Genomic DNA, 21,347 nt, shown 5'->3' with positions numbered 1-21,347 from the left:
AAAATCGCACTTTTATTACCCACAAAGACCCACCATTTTACTTCACACCCACGCAATATTTTACGTTTCCACTCTTCTTCCTCCCCTCTCATCCGAGACAAGCCTCGAGCCTCGTTCCCGGGAGATATCCTACCACGAAGCACGAACGAAGCATATATCACCTTCTACTTCGCGCGATGGCCCACCTTCTCGTGCAACCAGGGTTTTGCAGATTGTCAGCCATATTGGTACCACATCCCGGAGCCCCCGGACCTCCAATATCCCCGAAAATCCCCATTTTCCGGATCTCGCAACGGTCACTATCTCTCACACTAATTAAATTAGGATTAATTAATCCCTCCGCATGTTTGAATAACACCCGAGGTCATTGACCCGACGAAAGTATACCTACGGGACGCGTCATTATCATTCATCTGGCTATTTTATTGCACATGCGATACGCAGGAGATTAAACATCGATAAGTATCTCGAGGCATCTCCAGGGATTTCTGCACGCCTGGCATAATAAATCTTGTCAATGAAAACGAATCAAGGAAACTCACATACACAGATGCACATGTACACACATATGGATGTTAAATACATAGTCACATCCCTTTCTTACGTCTCCTTTCCCCCGGTAACTGCGTCTCCCAGGAATCTTTTAATCGTCGCTAATAACAGGCTGCATCGGTAAGAACGTACGCTCACTCTCCGACACCGGCTACCAAATGATTGATAAGTCCATAAACCATATCCCTCTTTTTCCCCTCTCGTCGGAGGGGTGCTCCCCATCCTGGGATGCCCGAAAACTTCTGTGTTTGAGTCTGCGAAATGCAAGCGTTGTTCCCCTTTTTTTTGCGAATATGCCCGGATTTTTTGTCCGCCTCGGGTGACGTAGTGACGAGATGATGACCCACCTGAAAGGAGTCGGAATCATCGTGATTACCCCACAAACCGAGGCGCGTAACCCGTAATGCCCCGGCAACTGCCACTGTTGGCATATACCTACCCTTTAACTCACTATTTTACTCTGTTTAATCATCACTCTTACTAATACCTATAATTCGGTATAAATCTTTCTGATGGAAGGTGAATTTATCGTAGTTTTTCGACTCCGCATTGTTTTTGTTTTTATTGTCGTTTCCATCGAACTGGTAAAGAAATTTCAACTGAATATATCATTCCCTTTTACTGGTCGTTATTTTCTGCCAATGAGCACTTTTTCCCCATCGATTTATTCTCCCAAAAAACATTTCCGCAGAAACACGAAACATTTCCCCTTCCGCACCGGAACGAGGGTTCTCCTGGTGATTGCGCATCGACTCACGAAAAAAAAAAACCTCTGAAAAAGGGCATGGAAACACTCAAAGTTGAAGGATCATCAGGCACGTGCCGAGAGGCGCGAATGAACGACTATTCCAGAGTACTAAAATTTTCCGCCGAGGGCTGAATTTACGACGATTGGTTTTGCGAATAGTGTTCTGAAATGAATGCGAAAAAAGAGCAACATTTGTTTCAGGCTTTTATTTATTTAGTTGTCTTGAGGGTTAGGGTCGATTAGCCGGTCCATTGGCTCTCACGTTGGCGTCTCGAAAGGGGGAGAGGTTTGAAAAGTTTTAATTGCAGGCTGCGTAGGGGGAGGCTATTATTCTTTCTCCAATGGTGGCTCGAGTAGAGTAACGCGTAACGGGGCGAAGAGCCCCGCGGACTTCTCCTAAGACGTCTCAAGATATAATAACAGAGCGCGTTCGTCTGAAGAGGCTCAAAGAAAACGGCCGTTTCGTTTCTTTACGTCTGGACGTCCATTTCGTCTGCGCCTTGTTTCATCCACTACCTCACGAGCCACCCCATTCCCTCGGAAGGGAGGCGGGAAGTGCCCTTATTCCACTTGGCACTACGATTTTTCATCGTCCAGTTGCACTTCAACGATCTACTGGCGTTTTCTTTCAACTCGCTACGGAAAAAAAGTAAAAAAAAAATACAAGGATAGTTCTCATGGCTGAACTCTCGTTAATCTTTGAGCTAACTGGACGCACGAGCGCGTTAAGCACCACCCACTTTTTCCCGAGTGTTTTTCCCATGAAAGAAATGTAAAAAATACATTGTACACCTGGCCAGATGCAGCGACTATCTATCGATCTTTGTATCGTTAGGACCGAGCGAGAACAACTGCTCCAAATGGATTTCAAATTTTAACGAAAAATTATCATAATTGTAGGGTATGTAGGTGTGCACAGAGGAAAGAACATTAGACGAAAAAGCTGAGGCTCGAGGGAGAATTTTCAATTTATCATTTTAGGATAATTAACGAGAGTCATATGAGAAGTGTACATTTGTTTACTTAATGAGAATGTTATGACAAGGGGGATTATGCTAACAAGACCGGTGTCATTAACTCGGTCGGAAAGTGTTCTTCAAGGACATTACGATGCAAATCACTGATTTTCCAATACAATTCATTCAATAAACTACAAAATTCAATGTTATTACGCGCTCACCTCGCCAATTGATTAACGGCTCCCAAAAAATTCATGCCTTAAATTGAAATCGTTGTTTGCCTTTCCAATTTCACGGACATAATTCCACGTTCTCGCACTCTAAACTAAATCACCCAATTTATGCGCTCAACCTGACGAGGTGTTACAGGCTGGGAAAAAAACAGTTGCTCATTGTGAAGTGCCTCGGAAACTCTCGAAGGCTCCTTGAAAAAGATCTTTCAACTTGCTCCGCAACAAATCACAAATCCATGCTCTAATGAATGAAATGAATAGAAAAAAACCCATCAACCCCGTTCCCACTGCATCGAGTTACGCGGTTATTTTGAGAGAAAAGAAACTCCGGGGTATTATGGGTTCCAAGAGTGTACAGGATACCATTCATCGATTCACCCCGTTGAGGTCCACGAGATTCATTCATCGGTTCGCTGACGAATCATAAAGGTGGGCGAGATCGTCGGCTTTCTCAATCCACGGTACAAGATCCATTAGAACGAAAAATTGTGGGCGTTACCCCGTGCTACATTGCGACACGCACATCCTGGCTTTGAATAAAAAATGAAGAAAGAAAATAAAAATGAATCGCAGATGAGATCATTGATTGTGATTAATTGAAAATGAGCGAGATATCGGTACGGGGTATTTCATTATTTTTTTGGTAAATAATGGTTGAAATATAGCTGTTGGGAGAGGGGGGCGGAGGGGGAGTTTTGTCCAATATGCTGCATTTTAATGGCTCAATTTATGCGCCTTGGCGCGTAACACCGACGCGTGCGCGTCTACATCGTGTACGCGGAGCCACCGCAGGTCGTTAGATTTTCCACGTCGGTACCTGAAGTGTATATAACAATATGTACTCGTTGGCTCGTCACACTGGGGCAAACCCCCAATCAGATAATAATCATTGTAATGGTCGCTCATTTTCACGGTGAACGAATTAAATCCACTAGCTTGTGGTTGTGGTGCTTATTATTGTGACGGAAAATTATGATTATGAATTTTTTGGAAAATCGGGCCATCTCGACTGTTGGGACGAGCTTTGTTGGTCGTCCATTTTTTAATGACTCCATCGGGGCCATTAGTTCGTGGAGAATGAGGACTAATGGGTGTAAAGGTTCAATCAATATCAGTAGAAATTAAAGAATCATTTCCCGCGAGTAGACTAAAAATTATTTTTAAAGAATAACTGATTTTTTTTTATCGGAAAGGTAAAAATATCATGACACTTAGGTCTGGCATTTGATGGATCTTAACGTTTTGTTCTGACAGCCCTTCCTTTCCCACCCTTTTCTTGAATATTTTTATTGAACCCTTTCTCTCATAAGAACCGAACCTCAGGAAGGGGTAGAACTGGTGATCAATAGTTGAACATTCTGAAAATAATTTCCATATCCTCCATTACAGGTGAATTAATAATAAAGGGCTGAAAAATTATTAATGGCTCCATTTGATGTATGAAGGGATAATGCTTCGGGTGTGTGGTGTGCTGTCCGAAGAAAAATTGATTTCATGAACCGAGAGATTCAGTGCATTTTCAACTTGCCCTCGCATACAGACCCACCATTTTCACCGCGTAATTTTCTCGCATTTGATCACTTTTTTCATGATCCGGTCACCCATCCACCAACTACCCACCCTTCCTCCGGCCCACCCATATCTAACAATGCACAATCCCCCAGGGGGGGGTAGGAAGAACTTTCCATCATTCCAGCCACACTTAACAATCGATTATTCCACCGCTAAAAAATCCAAACCTGACCTATTGTAAACAAAAATTCTATCGATCCCGAAATGCCACACACAATCATGCGTGTCATTTGACATTTACCAATAACTTCATGCTCCATTACAGTACCGTAATATCGAAAGAGGGCATGACGAAATACCAATACTCCACAGAGTGATCGATATCACTAGTGTCCCAGTGGTTCAAACAACTTCCGTTCCGTCCAATAACTCTGCACTCCATCTCCCGAAGTTTCTCGTGTGACCCCGAATCGGTACCACGTGATCATCAGACTGTTTTAATTGGTGGAGATTGTGGTTTGCTGGTGGGGAGGGTTGGCGATGGGGTGATGACGAAGGGTGGGGAGAAAGGGGGGTATATCTCGAGACGAACCATCCAGTGGAGAGGGCGGTCTTGGGGATAACCCCACCAGAGCCCCTGAAAACACCTTGCGAGCCGCGAGGTCCGAAATAAGACGGGGGAAAAAAAAATATCCACATGGGGAGAAACGCATGTGGGGCCCACGCAACTCATACTAGGATGCCGATACACACGCGCCAAGAAGCCATCCCCACACGCGCATACGCAATGTGTAGGACAGAATGTTGGAAATGGTGTGTATACATGAGAAGCCGCGGGAAAGATCCGCCTCCGCGCGAGCGCCGCAGCCAACGTGGATATATTCACTCTCCTCCACCCCCTCAGCCCTTCCCCCTCTGCCCCCCCCCCTTAACCCCATTCTCTCTCACTCACTCTCTCCTGCACTCCCCCCTCGGCCACCCGAAGCTGGTCTTCGAAAAACCTCAGTTATAATTGTTACCCGCAGAGTGGCGCATCTACTCCATTGTTCGTCTTCAGAAGGTGATAATAATTTTCGGGTGTTCACGGATAATTTTGTGAATTTGTCATTTCAATTTGTGACAATTGATTGGATGATAGCGGTGGTGGTAACGTGGAGAGGTGATTTTAATCGTGGGGTTTCTTCAGGGGTTGATACTGTGACATGTGAAGAGGGAGAAAACAGCGGATTGACGGGATTTTTTTTGGAAATAATTCACTCGGAAAGGGAGGAATCATGAATTGTGCTTATCAGTATCCGCAAACTGTTCATCCCCAGAATGTGGCGATTATGCCGCAAGGGAGTCATCATACTACTGATACGGAGTACCTTGAGGTAAATTGGGAGAAAATGATTGTTTTGTTATTTTTTATTATGCGGGGGATGAGAGATGCTGTCGTGTGTCTCGCAACTTTTTCAAAAAATGAATACGTCAAAATTTACTTAGAGGCCGTGTCTTATCACAATTTTGAGTGTATTTAAAACTGACTCGCATGGCGTGTGGTATTTTTCATTTTCAAAGCCGGCAATTAGTAGCACGATGAGAGCACTACGTGGCATGCAAATGATTTTATCAAAGCGTTACAACCCCCCGAGGGCCTCGGTCCTAACCCAGACCGGGAGATTCAGTTCAGTGAGATATATGTATACCTCCAAGAAAGTCCTCTAGAGTTTTGATTAAAAATCTATTTTTCACTCTGCTAAACTGGGATTTTTTAATTACGGATTTTTTTCGATTCAGAAATGAATTTCATTGAGAAAATTGGGAACTGTTGGACGTCCAAAAAAATCAGTCGATAGGGGAGGTGATGGTATAGTCCAGAACATTCGTCAACCAACAGAACTATATACAATTCTCCAACGATTTTAATATCTAAATCACAAATTCATTCGAAATTCCCAAAGACTTTATTTGATGCAGAAATTTGTCACCGAACGAGACCCTAAAAGCAATCCGCAAACACCCCCTGAACTCACGCGATTCCCAGAGTGGCTGAATGAAGCAGAAAGTGGGGGAGAATTTACACAGCCAGTGTCGACAGACGCCTTCCGCAATTTAAAGTCGTCAGCCCCTCTAACGATATTTGACAAGAATCGACCGATCGACTGAATGAGTCCTTGGGCGACGGCATCCTGGGCGGTCGGGCACCACCCATTCGTTAATTGTTCATCTCCCGTGTATCTCAAATAATCGGCCAATACGCGTGAACCTCCTCTATCCCAAAACCACCCTCGTTGGAGCACGTGAAGATTTTTCAAACACCAGATCGTGAAATTCAATTTGGATGTTCCAATTGCCAATTGGTTTTCGACAGCAACTGAATTGCGAATATTTCTTCCAATAATTCTGTATCCGATCTTTTGACAGATAAACTCGTTATACAGCCCAATCAGTCTATTGAATCGAGGCAAAATAGTACAAAGAAATATTTTATTAATCCACTCAGTACCGAAATTTCATCAACTAGTTGTTGACATTCGCCAAATAATTTTCTCTATCGCAGCGAAATTGTCCGAAAGATGAAAAAAAAAATACTGATAAGCACTTTGTTGACTTACTCAAATAATTTGACATGTAAAGTAATATAGTAGGGGTTACCAAGTGTCAAACACATCACGGTTATACACTTTTCGTGGTGGCAATAAATAAAATCTGGATTGATGGGTGTTAGCGTGAAAGGTTGGAAAGATGACGATGGTAGGAAGACTGAGAGCGGTCAGCTTTCACCGAAGAAAGGCGCCTCCTGGGGAATAAACGAAATCGACAAGGAAGAGAGATGTTGCTGGGGGATATTAATATAAGGGCTCGATACGTAATTATAGTGATTACCGCATTGCCAGGGGGCGTACGAGGGCGTCCCACAGTTTGCACGTCATTCTGCAATCTCAACTTCCAACCTAGGTACATGCGCGTGAATTTGGCATCAAGGAGATTCTTTTTTCCATATTCTCATCAATTTTTGTGAATTTTTAAAGGTCACCTAACCGTCACACTCTATTCCTCCACTTCATTTTCTCCCTCGTAATCGTTAGTACAATTCTCACGGTGGTACATCGTAATTAGCTGTCGAAAACACAACGACGAGTTGATGCCCCGTGAGTTTAGACCGATGGTAATTTTACAATCGCGAAACATCTCGAGTTGTGAGAGGTGTGAACTGTATTTTCCTCAGAATTACATATTGCGGGACTTATAATATACGTATTGAGTTAATGATTCTTATTGTGCTGAAAATATTGCTCTCGTATAGCTAAGTACACCCATCATTATCGAGTAATTACAGCTGAGTGATAACTAACATGCAGACATTGGGGGGGATTAATGTCAGTATTTGATTTGAATTAACATTTTAAATTCAATTATATTAAAAAAGGCTGAGGCTAAATGTCAAAATTTGCAATACATCGATGGCTGAATTGGGAATCCGGTGCAAATGTCGAATTTAATTACATGTAATTTGGCTCAAAGTAAACAACTGAATCAATTGCAGCCGAATTAAGTTCTCCGTTTGTTGAGAAATCGACTTCCATTAACGCTGTTCACAGCCGACCCTGATTAATGTGGGAACAAAGTGGATAAGTCGAGATTGGTCAGACAATTCTATCACCAGAAGAAACGATTAGGAGATTTATAAATTTTATAATAATCCCTCGCTCTCTACTTATCCTCCCCACGAGCGTCATATCCAATTCAACGATCCTCTTGAAGACGTCAAATGGTGCACCGGAGCCAACGGTATCCCACCTCATTTACCACTCTAAAGTAAGCGACTGAGCTCGTAAAAACAACTCAGGCAAATAAACCCCAGTCCTATTATAACCCCAGAAAAAGTCAAATGCGTAAATTTTGCATCGTCAATGAAAGAATGAAGCAAAACAAAAGCCATGAGTTATGGAGTCTCCCAAAGAACACCTCATAAATCCTCCTCTCCTCCACGATGTCTCGACGTTGGCCAACTATCCAACGAGAAGAAAACCCCTCGCATACGTACCAACTGACGAAATCAGTACCGAGGGTTGCCGAGTTCGTAAATCAACCGCGGAACGACTATCATATACTCTTTTATTTCTCACTCCAACATCTCACCGGAGCACTTGAACCGCCTCAAACTCTACCTGAAACACATGGCTCTGCGTCTAAAATAGACTTTACCCTACCAGCAAAATGCTTTAATCATTCCCCGATCCAGATATCCTGTTTTCGGATTAATTATGAGCAGAAACCCGGCGAAATTACCTCGTCGACGGCCACATGGCGAAGGAGAGGACGAGTGGAGGACACTAGAGTGTAGAGATGAGCTATCGCCAAGTTCCAGTGCATCTTTGGGACTCCTAGTCCGTCCACCAAAAGAGAGAGAGAGATAGAGTGAGACGCAAGCCGCCCTGTTATTATCCGCCCCCGTTACCCATTTCCCTTTCAACCCCTCATGCCAAAGTTCCTCTGACCGTCTGCCAATCAACGATCCATCATTGAAAGTCGATCGGCAACGCTCTTTTACGGCTCAACAGAAGCCGATAAGTATATATCGCGCGTGTTAAATGAATGAATCATCCAAAATAATAATTAAAAAATCCAATTACAGAAATTATGCGCTCCTTTTCCGGTCCCTATCCATCAGAATTCAATAAAAAATATGATTTGCTGGGCATTATTCGAGATTATTCACCTCCCCCCATCGTATTTTCTATTTTGATTTCATCACGCGATCCAATATATCAAGTGTATTTTTTTTATGTATTTTCGTTGTTCGACGCGCTTTTTTTGTTACCATAAACAATATGCAATAACAATGACATACGATCACGATTTCTTGGGTATTGGAAGAGGTGCCGTGGTGGTGGGCGTTTAATATCCACCGTTCATTGTAAAACATCCCTTTTCTCGCGCCTGGCCACGTTGCTACACTCACACCCGCCCCCCTTCTCCTATCCGACGGGCAGGAGTTTATACACCCGGGGATCGACGTACACCACTCTTTTGTGGAGGGATAGCACGCGATGTCCGCATCATCGCCTTTTATTTCGCATCAATGCGCTCTGTATGGCAGGGGATGGAGTGTGGAGTAACGCGATTGATGTGTCTTCATTTATTTTCTTATCACTTGGATTTAGTCACTGTGGACAAAAATCATTTCGCCCCTAAGTGCACAGGGTTACCCTGATTGCAATTGAATTTAATCAAATAAAAAAAAAATATAATATACATAATTTATAAGACGTAATTATAAATCATGTGTCTGATACATTATTAATTATTCGATTCATAATTTATGCGGATTAATTAGCGAAGTCTTGAGAGCTGAAGATCAGAAACTATGGGATTTTCTGAGCTCTTCCATTCAAGAGAAAATATTTTTCTGAAAGAAGATGAATGAACTATTCAGATATTTTACGGATCGTCCAGTGGCGCCATCAGTCTCGTTTCATAACCGAAAATTAGGTCCTAATGCACCCCAGAATCGTGCGTCTGCATAAATACCTGCCCACAGTGGTGTAAGCTATACCAATGCCTCCCCCCCATCTACGATCATTAGTTTCCCAGTAACTGGCCTCCACAATTCATTCATAAATACCACCACCACTCTATCCATACCACAAAGTTGTTCACGTGTGCTACAGAACACAGGGAAGAATCATTCTCTCCTCCATTCAAAATGAATAGAAAAATTCCGTTCGTATAATCTCAGATTTTCCACTTTTGACAATTTAATCGTTGGATAATGTCTCCCTTACTACAATCAACAATTCGCTAGCGAAATATCGGAAACGGCAGTCCCATCTAGTGGCACCAGTGGCCCGACGGCGAGGAGTATCGTAATTGACCAGCGCACCTTCCCCCGGTCACAAACACAACGTAACCTATTCCCCGAGACTCAAAAGTGAGTCACACACACGTTTTTTCTTTATAAGGCCGAGTCGATGGCATTTGAAATTCAAAGTCCCCGATTAAAAACACATTAGGTGGATTATAAGTGAGGTCTCGAGAACTTCTTACTGAATCAAATCAACATATTATTTTTTGTTCCGTCTTCGTAAAATCCATCCCACATATCATTAAGATATTCGACGATTTAATGATCCCAGAGATCTTCCTCTCATCCTGCCTTCAGAGCACGGTTCCTCGCAGTCATAGTTTCCCATTCGTAGCCTTGAAATGCGATCATTGACGATCCGTGGAAATTACGGTGGATAAAATCCACCGTAAATGAATGAATATCTTTGTCGCTGTTTTTTCCGCCATATCTGTGAATATTATTTACATAATTTCTTTTGCCTCAAGGGACACGCATTGCAGGGCATAAATAAACGGAGTTCCATTTTAATTAAATTAAATTTGCGAAATAGAACTCCCGATGAATTTTAAACTGATACATTCGTTAATGTTGAAGTACAATGTCGCCCTCTGCCGAGCGCTAAAATGAAGTGTTTCTCCCTCATTTCCCGAATTAATTATTTCAATTATCAATGGAAATGTTGAATTGTTCCATCAATCAATAATTTAGTTACCCCAGAATCCCAAAGGCCGCAGTGTCTGCCATCACCGTGGACTCTCCCCTGTCCCCTCAATCCGTTGAGCCATTTCCCTCTCCTCGCGCAGACACTGGAAAAGAGAAAACAAGAGGAAGCGAAAGAGCATACGATACCCGCAGAATGCTTCAAAGACGGCGAGAAAAGGAGCAATAAATTCCGCAGTGAGCGTTGGTAAAGAACCAAATGAAAGAAGACAAAGCAAAACAGGGGAGAAAAAATAAAAATAAACCCCGAAGAGCGAAAAAAAGAAGGGGGTAGTAGATGAAGAAACGGTGGGGAGTAGTAAAGGATGATACGTTTGCAATCCCCCTGCGCACGCATATAACATTTGACTCTCCCCCACTTTTCCACCCAACTGATATCACAAATGACAGAGGTGGGGAGTAATGAATGGACGAGTGGTGGGGAATAAAGAGAAAACGCCGAGGGGAATCAACGGTATGAGGGCGGTCTGTGGGCGTCAACAGATAGTGGCACGTACCGCCCTTCACCAGAACGGCCCCCTTTTTTTTTTAACCTCCTATCTCTGATACAGCGAGCAGAGTGGGACAGAGCTATACAACAAGAGTGAGGGGTCTACAACGTCACCAGGTCTCCCTTACCCTCTCCTTCTAGTCTAAACTGCTCTCCCCACTGGTTCTTCGTGTCGGCTGAGAACCCGATCGGTTGCGCCGGCAGTCTGTCACGGCGCGAAGAGCGGGAACCACGTTTTTAACCGGTTTAACAATCGTTCCTCACCATCGATAAACAAAAAAAAAAAAAAAAAAACGAACGAAATAAAACCGCGAGGCATAATCGGCAAAAAGAGGCGAGGAAACACGGAGAGCCGTGTTGGCCCTTGTGGCCGTAATAAATATTGTTTAAATTATTTATTAAAAATAATTTGATGAACGCTGTGTTGATCGTGTTTGATATATCACTGACTAGTGAGAGAACACATCTGTGATCGTCAAGTGTAATTGTTGTAGAGTTGCACCTCGGTTTAACGAGTAGTCAAGGGTTATTTTTGTTGTTTCTGAAATCACTGAATTGTCTGTCAATTAAAGAGACGGAGGCGAGGAAGCACGGAGGCTATCGAGATGCTGACGGACATGACTCCAGCTGCGGCTGGTCAGCTATATCCTCAGCTACAGTCTATCACCAAGTCACCGGTTCACGGTCATGTGGTGAGTGTCATTATTAGAATTAAGGGTGGCTATTGTCGCGGGAACGTAACTCCAGTGATTCAGGGAATATTGATAATTAAGAGGAATTACACAGCATCCGACGGATTATCGGGGTGACCGGGTTTCTTTTGTTATCTGATGGTGAGGAATCAGAATGTCAATTGGATGATGTCGATTGGGCCTCTGACATGACGATAGAGATCGTAATCCCTACGGGAGAAATAGGTATAGGAGACATTTTCTCATTCCTAATCTTGAGGGATCTGGTGCTACTGAAGTGACTGGCACTGTCTTCTTGGGCACGTCCAGCACCCGTCTACCCGCCGGATAACATCAAGATCTTTGTCGATGAGTTTTAACGAACAAATTAGCGGACACTTCGGCCACTCTCGGGGGTCTTTGTTTTTAGGAGCTTTAGATGAGATCTCGGGGTCCACACCTGCAGCCGAGAGTGAAAATTAGCGCCACAGGAGTCACTAATTAGATGCACTGGGCTCTTCTCCTATTTGATAAAATTAAATAGCCCGTTTTCAGGGCATAATTCTCTATTTGTCGAGTGGATAAATGTTTTAGATGAATTTGAGAATAATAGTTTGTTTGTTGTGGGATTAAAGACTCTCTTTGCACTATTATTGAGCGATTCAGTCGGTCAAGAAAACCATTTCCTGCTCCATTCAACAATGACTATAATACATTATTATCACTCGGGATTATCCCGTCGGATGATCCCGGATTTACAGTCTCAATATTTTGACATGGACAACGTACAGCCAGTCCCACCACTTCTCCCTAAAACACGTGTTTCCTAAACAGTTGAGAGGAATGAAAAAATTACTCGTCATTTTGTTATTCCCCCGTTTCGATATTTCTCCTCAGCCCTAGTCGTTTGACTTTATGACGGGCGCTCAGGGACTGCAAAGCAATGCCGCCGAGAGTCACCGAGTGATTTACGAGTAGAACGGGTTTGAAAGAGAAAAAAAAAGTAATTAAAATCCGCAGTGTAATAATAAAAAACCAACGAGAAGTTGGATATATTAACTAAGTGGTTGGGAGGGGGTTTGTCTCTGGTTCTCTCTGTGTGCCAAGAGTCCGTCGAAATTAATCTTAGTGAAAAGCCTATTACCGAGTATGGCTGTTGCGAGGCCTAGGCCAATCCCGCTGCTTGTAAAATAAACTAGGGAAGGGTGATGTCGTCGACGGGAACGTCACACGTGCGTGCGTGATGTGGCCCTTCTCGCTTAGGTTTTACCTCGTTCGGTTCACTCGTTTTTATCGTTATTCTCTGTGTCTCTCAGTTTTTTTTACGCTTCGCTTCACTCGCTTTTGTCGACTTATTTTCATATTCGGTATATGGAGTCACGACACTGTGCGGACAACTGGCGTCTGTGCATGGGCAATCGCGGTCGATCGAAACAACCGCAGAATATTAGAGTTTATACAAAAATGTGAAAATGAGAGGCAGTCAGGGTAGGGCGACATTAGAAAGCAGATTTGAATTTTCAGAGATATATTTCAAGACAATGGATGGAAAAAATTGACCGATGGAGATGTGTCATCTTCCTGCGTGAGAATCATTGATGAAAATGTTTGGAATTTTTTTACAATGAATTTTTCGTCATGTACATTCGATCCAAATGTATCGAGTGTCACCCTCGACATCGAAACACTCGTTGCGTTTTCTCAAGGATCTCAAGAAGATTCTCCCTGCTACCTGTGCCCTTTCAGGACGAGCCAATTATTTATCTGGCCCTTTCATTGTACCCCACAGGATCCACTTGATAGGATGCGTGGGAGGGTAACACGATACACTTCCTCGCCCGTCACTTGACACTACTAATAGGGACCTCAAAGGAGATCTCATTCACAATAAAAAAATAACAAATTTCGATGGCCCTTTTTTGAAAGAAATACCTCACGTGACATTTTTCCAGTTATTTTTTTCCCCTTTTGCTTTTCAATGACCGGTCAAATTTCAGTTGTCGAGTTTTTGCGTCATATCAATCTATTGTTAAGTGCATTTTTACAAAAAGTCGACCACAATCCACTGCAGACGGACTATAGTTCAATTGAACAGATTAACAAAAAACGATGGCTCTCGCAATCGACTAAAATTATATGTACGAAGGTCATTCGGAAGCATATTGTCAAGTATAATTGTTATCAGAGGTGGATGTGTTGTGTGAAGGGGAGACAATATCTCAATTGTTATTTGAAAGCTTGCACTTTATCCGGGGTTACTGAATATTATTGTCGGAAAAATATCATCGATCGTTGAGAGCCACTTGTGACTTGCAAACTCCGAGTCTTTACATTCTCCCTGCACATAGAGTCGTTGTTACATTAGAAAATCATGCGCGTATATTACCGAGGTATATACCATAAGTTTCGATCGGTATAACTCTTTACTATCTACGCATTCTGCTATTATTGCTATTCAATATTCTATAGTTCGAAAGCGACACAGATTTGTCGACAATTAATTTCATTAATTCATCGTTGTCAGATCGATGTTCTTGTACTAGATTCTCATTTCTCATTAAATATTTATAGTAATCCCATGAATGAGCTCGATTATCGACCAGTTTTCAGTCGCAGCACTTGTGTACTATTTTTTTTTACAATTTGTAGGCTTCAGCTTTCTTACTTTGTTTTGGTGTGACTTTGTTTCCCTTCAAGTTTTGTGTTTGGAGTTGTTCCCTATGATTAATAGTAATTTTCCTGTCTTGTCTCGGTGAATAATGAAAGAATGTATTGCGTAAATGGCGTTTTGCATTCGGTAGAGAAAATAAAGCTCCTTGCTCCACTTCACTTTTTCGAGTGGTACATAGAAGAGGGTCTGATCCCATAATCCGCTTCGGTAGCGTGTCGTTCTGTCGAGCGTTGACATTTTCGAGTGGTAACAATGGACTGCAACGGGCCCATCGGGATATATTTTTCGTTGTTAACGTCGACCGTTCTCGTTCGTCACGGGGGATATAAAAGGGACACCAATGTGTTTCACTTTTTTGTATGGGAGTCTGTAAAAGTGAGGATTTACCTGGTGGAAGAGGATGTCGGAGCAATTTGTCCACTCTGAGAATTTCCGTAAAATGTTTTTTCGAGCAGGAGATAAATTCCCCTGCTGGAGGAGCATAAAAGAATCAATTGTTTTCATTGAGAAAATTATCTGAAACGGGGAAATTCACTCGAATGAAAATAATTACTCTGCTATACGCTCCATTAGACGTACACTCCAAAAAAGTGTTTTATTTCAATTAAATAGAGTTTATTTTCAAATTGGATTTAAAAAATACGCGAATTTATTCTTAAAAATTCCTGAAAATATTATATTCTTGTAAAGCATAATTTCGACACCTAAGCTATCAACTTCCGGTTATGAATCGAGCAGATGTTCATAGGGGTTGACAATATGGCCGATCGTTCACCATTTGTAACACGTAAAGTGTGATGGATCGACACAGGGTCTAGAAGCGATATTTCTCCAGAGTTCGTCAGAATAAAAACGTCAAAATTGTCAGATTCCCTAAAATCAGTGTACCCGATACATCAAAACTCTCGTCTCCCGGTTGAATCGTCCAACGAATTGTTGAAAGAATATTGTGACAGTGGAATTAATTTTGAGGCGTCGATCCTGGCACTCGAGGCGGCGCCATGGAATGATAATTGAAAAGAACGTCATCTCAATGGGGCAGAGATCCAACCGACCAAACAATGTTCATCGCGCGCATCTACATCGAATTACCCCGGTATTATCGGTACACCGCATCATTCGTGTGGCGTCACACTGCGGACCGCTCGGCGGGGCCTTATGCACGTTGGAGGAATCGTGCGCACAAACCGGCCAAACAAAGGAGTTAAGAAAAGAAAAAGCCCCGCGGGGGCACCACGAGGCGACGAGACTCTGTGGCTTTATCGCTCCAGGTCTCTCCCTTGTGCCCACGATACGGTAACACACAGTGGAAGAAAACGATAGACGAACTGCTGAGAAACTTAACGACACAGTGGGGGGTGCCAAATGCCTGTGGCGCGAGCCAAAACATCTAACACCCTATCTCATGTGATTTATCGGTGTGATGATGTGTCTGATCGACTCTTGTCTCATGGTACTTCACTTTTCGTCACTTGCCTTGGAAACTTCAACCTGACATATCGAAAAATTCCTTCCACCGCTGTCAAGCCTGGACTGCTCACCCTGTGAGGAAATTGGCTGATCGGAAAAATTAAAAAGAAAATTGAACTTTCCCATTAAAGTGTCTGGAAAACTGCGGGCGGTTCCGAACAATATAATTCTCAAGATTACTAGAGAAAAAAAAATAATCCGAAGGTATTCCTCGACGGCCACCCATCCGTCTGTTGAGTTAACAACGATATGATCATAGAAATTCTCTCCCTGAATAGAAAATCGATTTTTCATTTTCTGGGTGTGAAAAAATTTGTTACGATCACACATAAACTCTCCTCACATTTTGCCCCACTACCCAAGCGTTATATATACACCGATGTTAAGACCGGTTCCGGGATAATTGCCCAAGACCTTACCGATAAAACCGGCTAGTGGAAAGTATCATTATCTACCGTTCTATGTGTCCGCATAGATGGGCTTATCGATTGAATATCCGTGGGATAAGGGAAGTCAATGCATCTAAACATTTTTTTTTTGTCTAGCAACCCGCCCAAACGAAATCGCAATCTCAGATGCTAATGCGCGTTTCGCACGAATTATTTTTTCCACTCATTTAAATGCCTTCATTATTTTTTCAGAATAGATCGATTTCACTTCATCCTTCAATACTTCATCAGCATAATCGCATCGTGCGGTGTCTAATGCGCGCATTATCGCTGACGCTGACTTCGATTCTCCCTCCTCTATACGTAATAATTCATTCTAATTGCGTATTATAGCTCATAAAATCGCCGCGAGGAATAAAATCAACTGTGAAAAGTCCTTCAGAGAATATCGTGCGGGTGTTTGTTGCGTTACATTCCCTGGGCCTCACACAAATGCGTCATACGAGCGATAGAGAGGGATCGAGTGGGGCGGTGAGGTCGAACATGACCGTTTGTCAGAGGGAAAACTCGAGAGGGGATCATGAATTTTTATGGCGAACGTGAATTTTTCCAGTAATTTTTTTCATTCACCTCTCCACTAACACACATTCGACTTCAAGCCTCATAAATCTTGTCCCGCTGGAGGACATAACTGGAACACGAATAAAACCGATGTATTAAAACGATATGAAAACGTTTAACTTTTTCATATCGTCGAGTACATCGGTTTTATCCGACATTTCCCGGAATGAATAAAGACAAAAATTGTGATTTTTTGGCCAATGATAAATTTACACGCTTTTCCCAGGGGGCATTTGGTACACCACACGGCCAACAAAACAATAAATTTAACCGTGAAAGTCACCCCAGGGCCACTCTCTTATGGCTCTCTTATCCCCAATGATGCCTGGGATACGAGGGGGTGGCCTAATATGTCACAGTCTGTTGCAGTCATCTCGGGGTTTGGGGGAATATACTCGGTTCGAGGGTTCAACGGAGCTTTATGGGGATGTGCTCTTAATGGAGTGATTCAATAGTGATGATCTGATAAATCTCGAAAATATGGGTGGAAATACAGGAGACAAGTGAAACAATATTCATTGAGAAGAAATACAATTTTATAAATAGAAATTCCTCGATTTCATCTGAAGTACTGTCTTCTAATAAATAAAATAAATAAAAACAATTAATTGATCGAAATCGTCAGAAATTGCATTAAAATTAATTTGGAAATTTTCTTAACAACATTTCACTCAATGGAATTCCCTCAGTGTTTCGATAGCGCCCACCAATCAAAATATTATATTTATCAATGATAATTACCCTTCAAACCTCCCTCTGAAATTCAATTGAAACAATAAATTGTCGATGAATCTATCGACAGATTATTCCTTTACGTGATTGTTCAATGGAATGTGCAAATGGAATGACTCGGCCTCCAGTGCACACAAATACATACAGATCTATGTGCATGGCGTATCTCACTACCATAAGCACCCCCTCCCCCCTTCTCGGTATATAAACTCGACCACTATATATCCTGTGTACGTGTCCTGTACAGTGGGTAGAATCGTATGAGTTATCCCACCACCTACCAGCGACAGTCTGTTAAACCCATGCATATACACGCATGTATCACCCCCCGGTCTATTATATATCTCCACCTAAACCCCCGATGTGCAATGAAGCTATAAATTCAACTGGACTCAGCGAAGACACGCGAGCCAATTTGCCAGAGTCAGTCAGTAGCTCTGATAATTATATTGTTCCTAAGTATCAGGGGAATTGCCGAAAAGTCAACACAGAGAATAAGTTTTCTAATTATTAATGGAAACCTCTCAATTTAAAAATCCGCGAAGTTGTGAATTGTTTGAAGGAAATTATTCCTGAGAATCAGAGAAAGATCGTTCCATTCGAAGTAAATTTCTGGAAATTTGTCATCATTTTCGCTTTAACTTTTAGTACAATTTCATTCAATTATTTTACTCCGGAATTCTATTCCTCTTTGACACTCAAAGGCGAGAGTGGCTGTTGATTAAAATTTTTTACCGATCTTTCAAGTGAAATTGAGCAACAAGTTTGTTATTCTCAGTAGTATAACTTTTTTGTAATCAGGCACGAGATTCTGGAAACTAAAGGCTCCTCTTCCCTGGACAAAATTGTCATTTACTATTTAGTAAACGTTCTTCCACCACAGAATGATGATTCCTCATCCTGAAAGGTCTTAATAGCAAAATAATTAATAGCCCCTAGTAATCAGTCATTTCCCATCATATCTGCCCGATGAAAACGAAGTGAAACGTTTGCACCCAAGATCATGATCCCCATATACATTTTTTTTTTACCACCACCATCAACATCAGCTGGTAAAGCCGTTTACTGCGCTACATGCACGTAATTCCTATAATCACGTTGAGTATAATTCATAGTCGGTGGTAAGCATGTACTTTTCGTCTCGTTACGTGCCCTCCCTCCCCCTCACCCCATGCAAGGAACAAAACTTGTGATTGTTCATGGAAAGTTTAAACACTTGATGTAAAACGGTTCATTAATATTAAAAATCGTTGTGATGGGAAAATAAAAAGCAAAAATAATAGGAAAGTCGTGTCTGACTATAACCGAAAAAATATTGAAGTTGATCTTATTTGATTTTACTTTAAAATTCCGGAGTCTTCGTCGACAAAAAATTTTGCAATCTTGTAAATAAAATAATTTTGTAGTTACAGTTAATAGAATAATACCCAACAGTCTAATCTCTCCAAAGTAACACTTAGCCATTTTTCCCCCATCCTAAATATATTTCAATACGAGATAGTCTCGTCTCGGCCAACTGCACCTGTTTGCATAGGGATGAACGAGGTCCGCTAGACGGTGAATGATTTAGTGGGCAGTTTGTTACACCTATTCGTAACACTCCGGTGAAGCTACTCCCCCAGATCTTCAACGTTATAGCACTCGAAAAGACTCCAGGGTTATATGGAGATTTTCTTGAAAACAACGAGGTACAAGCAATGCTTCAAACTGGACAAATTGCTTTACTCGGGACGAGTTAACCCCCTTTGGCCTCTAACAATCTAAGCCTCGTCGCAGTTGTACATAACTGAAACTCATGACGGCGCACTCACGGCTCTCAGTTGCCCTTTACTTGGCACCTTTTCCATCGTTTTTCCCCCCTTTTTTCACCACTGAAATGACTCAATGTTTGCGGACTTCAGTCCGAGACGGCAGATGATGGAAATATTGGTGTGAGACTTATTTTACTTGTTCATACTTTTTCTTTATTGATCTGTAGAACCACTACTTTGACCGACACAATATGTATCTGATGAAAAAATGAGGGAATAGCTTCATCGCGTGTGAACTTTCTGGGGTCGATCAAACATGTAGACATATTTAAAGTTGATTTTAGTTTTCTACATGAAAAACTAGTCATTTTTCACTGACGAAAGTTTAGCGGAATAAATCCCATGGAAATCAGGACTAGATACGTCACATTTCCAGAATTTGTGAGTAAGTTTTCTTTAATTCAGTCTTTCTACCAATTGCACCCACAGCATATCAACTCAGTAAATGGAGTATTAATAATTGATACGCATGAAAAATTCAGGTCTGTTGAATTAGAAGACATTAACAACGCGGTTCACTAAATTCCCTCACGACAACAACTAGAAATCTCCAAAAGAGCCTCAGGAAGTTCAAATAAATATAATATCCCGTTTTCATCAGCATTTTATACTCCTAAATTATCAATATTTTTGGGTGAAACCCGGTAAAATAGACCCCAAGAAATGATCAAGGAATCTCGATCAATAAAAATGTTAATTGATTCATCGATCAATATTACAATATTTTTCGCCGAAAAATCATCATTAATTCCCGCGAATATGTACACCATCTGTTCCAAGAACTTGGAGTTGTGACGGTGAGGTGTATACACGACTAGTTAGGCAACCTGACACGATGAGATAGGCTCTTTGGACCTCTCTCAATATTCAGGCTTCACCAATTCACCTCTAGTCTGTTCACACCGGCGCCGGTTGCCCCGATAGCACCTTCGTTTAAATGCTAATACCCCGCCCAATTTATCTCCTTATGATATTCGGCACTCTCTCCTTTCCAAGGGTTCCACACCACTCTGTTGACCCATTGCTCGGACCGTATAAATTTTTCTCCATCTTTTTTTATTTCTCCCCCATTCACTACGACTATTTACACGTAGAATGACTCGATGGAAAGAGAGGAGAGAATTCGTGTGCTCGCGGGTAATTGAAAGAAGCCTGCCGACAGAGAACCACCGCAGGGAAGCAGATGAGATGGAATTTAATAAAATTGATAATATACGATTGAACTATACTCGATTTTCCACTGCTTTTGGGTATCCAGATTATTTTATGAACGTGTTAAATTGAGTTAGTTTCTGAGTATAGCCTTTCTACTAGGCTAGCTGGTTCAATGGGCACAATGGACGAAAAAGATTCAATATCGTCTCCTTCTCGGAGATGTAATAAAAAATTCTGAGTCCATTTGAATGGAAATTTTTTGGAAGTTACTGCACCTAGAGAACGGTCATCTAAAAATTTTTTATCTGGTTTTTTTGGTCAATTGACTAATTCTGATTATACCTGCAAAATATACCTTCTAGCTAAATCAGGTATTTCATAGGCCAGAAATGCCGTCCATACACTGGTAGAAGGGATTAATTGCTATATTAAAAAATGTATTTTTATGGTCTATTTGGTAAAATTTGTTTAATTTAATTTATGTCATTCAATTGATCCGTTCATTAATTATCAACTGATATTCATTTGATAAATTTGAATTAATTAATCACTCTATTAGTATGGATTGGCATTTGTTAAACAACACCTCGTGTTGCCTCCATTCCCACGATTCCAACCCGACAGGTTCTAAAATTCTGGAATGCTTACTAAAAACTATAAAGTTTTTTTTCTCTATGTTATTTCTTCGTAGTCTAAATGAAAAATGATCTTCACCTGATGATCAATTTCCTCTCATTTTTTTTATCTGGTCATTATTCAGTAAATTTAAATGAAATTGCA

General features: G+C 41.7%; 2 protein-coding genes across 17 annotated transcripts in view; one reads left to right on the top strand and one right to left on the bottom strand.

Moving 5' to 3' along the window:
• The window catches only part of LOC135161382 (uncharacterized), a 125,781-nt gene that overhangs the window by 49,223 nt on the left and 55,211 nt on the right, over nt 1-21,347 (bottom strand). The gene's annotated exons all lie outside the window — the stretch shown is intronic.
• LOC135161373 (transcription factor Sp8) overlaps nt 1-21,347 on the top strand; it is a 66,171-nt gene that overhangs the window by 34,590 nt on the left and 10,234 nt on the right. For 4 of the 8 annotated variants that reach the window (XM_064118879.1, XM_064118882.1, XM_064118876.1 and 1 more), the window contains one exon: nt 11,620-11,739. The exons of 2 other annotated variants lie outside the window; for them this stretch is intronic. In XM_064118879.1, coding sequence (XP_063974949.1) covers nt 11,653-11,739 — 87 coding nt within the window. In that variant the 5' untranslated portion in view covers nt 11,620-11,652. Of the gene's footprint in view, nt 1-5,075; nt 5,378-11,619; nt 11,740-21,347 lie in introns of those variants that run through there. 2 more of the 8 variants (XM_064118875.1, XM_064118877.1) reach the window with 2 other exon arrangements.

The sequence above is a fragment of the Diachasmimorpha longicaudata genome, chromosome 4 (genome assembly GCF_034640455.1).
Source record: "Diachasmimorpha longicaudata isolate KC_UGA_2023 chromosome 4, iyDiaLong2, whole genome shotgun sequence".
NCBI lineage: Eukaryota > Metazoa > Arthropoda > Insecta > Hymenoptera > Braconidae > Diachasmimorpha > Diachasmimorpha longicaudata.
The sequence above is the reverse complement of the archived record's forward strand: the minus strand, read 5'-3'. Positions and strand labels throughout refer to the sequence as shown.